The sequence below is a fragment of the Nanorana parkeri genome, unplaced genomic scaffold (genome assembly GCF_000935625.1).
Source record: "Nanorana parkeri isolate BGI_ZX_2015 unplaced genomic scaffold, ASM93562v1 scaffold325, whole genome shotgun sequence".
NCBI classification, from domain to species: Eukaryota; Metazoa; Chordata; class Amphibia; order Anura; family Dicroglossidae; genus Nanorana; species Nanorana parkeri.
In genome coordinates, this window is record NW_017306593.1 from 959,413 (window position 1) to 962,143 (window position 2,731).

The 2,731-nt window shown below is 41.1% G+C and overlaps 1 protein-coding gene across 1 annotated transcript; it reads right to left on the bottom strand.

The window, feature by feature from the left end:
* Positions 1-1,526: 1,526 nt before the first annotated feature.
* On the bottom strand, positions 1,527-2,507 carry LOC108788439 (taste receptor type 2 member 40-like). The gene has a single exon (XM_018558195.1). It carries the CDS (start codon positions 2,505-2,507, stop codon positions 1,527-1,529), a length of 981 nt encoding a protein of 326 aa, XP_018413697.1.
* Positions 2,508-2,731: the final 224 nt, after the last annotated feature.

The following is a 2,731-nucleotide window of genomic DNA, read 5'->3' on the forward strand; positions in this document are numbered from 1 at the left end:
TGGCCACTGTAAACACTGTTAAACACGTAAAATTGTAACCAGCCAGTTGGAATGGGTACTCCACAGTCCACTGGTGCAGGCTACTCAGAAATACTGCTTCCTCCTCATAAGTTGCTGCTGCTAAGTAGTGTAGAGGATATTTTTCTTTGGTACACACTCAACCAAAATGAGACTGGCTCAGCTAGGTGGATCAATATGCCCCTCTGTCTCCAGCATTATTGGCTGAAATGACTGTAGCCACACCCTTCATGGAAGGATTTCTGCTGAGTGGGGTTTGTCTGAGGGTGCATCTATCAAGATGGGCTGGTGTGGGTGCACTAGAAGTGGAAAGATGTAAGTTGCAGCGCTCACCGAGGGGGGAGGACAAGAGTCTCTGTGGTTAGGTGTGCAGCTTCTAGTTTGTACAGACCGGGGTGTCCAACATGTGTATATAAAGAAACAAAAGAAAGAGAAAGCGCCACAATCAAATGTGAACTGGTGGGTATGATCGCCAGTGAGCCGGAAGGTAAATGGGCTTGGGATGATGACTTTCGCCTGATGTTATCACTGGTTGTTAATGTTGCCTTCCGGGTGGTATTGGTGTAATCCGAAATGAGGCGGAAGAGAAAGTGATACAAATGAACCTTGAGCAATGTGTGAGAAATAGTGTGACAATATAGAGACTCACCAAGGAGTTATGTATGAAGTGATGTCATCGACGGGGGAGGTGTTGAGCTGGTTCCGATGTTGAGGAAGATGTTGGTGAAACCCTTAGGAACATTCAAGTGGGATTGAGGTCTGGAAGTCGTAGGTTTGGATTGCCAGTGTTCGGTAGATGGTGTCCGTTGCACTTGAGGGGGTGCAGGTGAGTGTTGGTACTAATGGTGTGTCTGTATGCAGTCTGTGTGTGGGTGCACATTTATTGATGTAAGTTTATCTAAAGCGTATAAAGCGCTGCACAAACTGTTGGCGCTATATAAATCCTGTATAATAATAATAATATCTAGGGGTGCATCTGTTGAGGGGGATTTGACTGGTGACACATGTACGGCTAGATCCTGCAACTCAATAGTGAATAACCCCCTTAGTGTATGCAGAGCATGCTGTGCTGTCTATTACAAAAGCCCAGTAATAGCTCTGCACTGATCCTGCAGACTGAAAATCTAGAAGACACAGACTCTACTTGGAGAGAAGAAAGTGTCCATATTTAGGCATACTATCATTGCACAATGAAATTAAGATATCAGACACGGCATATGCTGGAGCTATGGGGCATACTACATTCTTGCTTGTGCATTACAATATTGACAAAAGAGTCATCTTAATATGTCAGTTTAAATATGGCACAAAAACTTGCAGTTAACCATTAAAATTGTTAATTTGTTAATGCAAACCACATTTATTATTTCAAAATGCATTTAAATAACCTTCTTAAAACGGAACAACAGCAGTTGTAGTGCAGATAGTCCCCACATTTGTCTGTTGTGAAGACATAATGCAGAAGTATGATGGCTCTCAGGACTTGGCTCCAGTGCATGCTGCCATGTTCAACCTTCTGACGATTGTGATGTCTTCTGATTATTAACATCAATACAAGAGACAGTTGCATTTTTAGACTCTTCTTCATGAATACTTAGCAAACAGCGGAATATTCTGAGAGCAGCATATTTCAGTTTGGGGCTACCAAAAATGAGTACAACAGATTGTGCTGGTGCATATGTGTATATTACCATCAAACAGACACAAAATCCTGGACTAGTTGGAGGGAAAACTTCTGTAAACATAAGTAATTCTGATATGTAAAATGAGATGTAAATAAACAGTAAACAGCTTATTGTTCTGGCTGCTCTAATACGTCCTTCTGCCCGAGCACTCATATCTCCTTTAGCAGTCTTGTCCGACCTGTTATTTATCAGAGACCTAATGATCAGTCCATCGGCAATTCCGGCAAGGACTAATGGTAGAGAACAGCTAACCAGGCTACTGATGATCAGGTAAGCCATATCAAGTTCTGGAAAAGTGGCCTCCACAGTCAGATTCCCAGTCATGTTCAAGTCTTGCTTATTGATGTTGGTGTACCAGATTACTGGTAGGCATGTGGCTATTGATACCATCACAGAGACCATTATCAACTGCGGAATATGTTTGGAGACTGCATCCTTTAGTCGGATGAGAAATGGATGAGTGAATATGACAATCTGGAAATAGTAGTTGATGGACAGGCATGCTGTAAACCAGAAGCTAATGTAGATAGGAAGGTTAATAGTGACTGAGAATAGAATATACACCCTTTCAGAGTAGTAAAGATCATTCTCGAGGAAGCTTAGGAAGTCATTTGCGAGCATTATGAACTGAAAAAACACATTTGATATGCCCATTGTTACTACGATGGTGTCTGAGGGACTGAGAAGCTTACCCTTCACTTTGTCTATGACATTTACTGCAATGATGATTGAATTGGATATTGACCCCATCAATGTGCTGACACTCAATACAGTCATAGAAACCAAAACAAATATAGGAAGCATCAAAAATGACCTGAAGAACAGCAACCTACTAATATACGGTAGTTCTGTATAGGAAAGAAAAAACAAAAGAAGAGTAAGCAATTACCACAGTGATGGTTTATATATAAACAGTATAGACAGTTTGGGTTAAAGTGTAAGTATGAGCAAAAATATAATATACTGTATATGACCTAGTGTCCTAGTCTGTTAATAGCATTAACACAGCAGTTGTTGTCCTTCATAGT

Excerpts from the sequence above, each read along its gene's own strand:
- LOC108788439 (XM_018558195.1), bottom strand. The coding sequence starts at position 2,507 with ATGCTTCCTATATTTGTTTTGGTTTCTATGACTGTATTGAGTGTCAGC.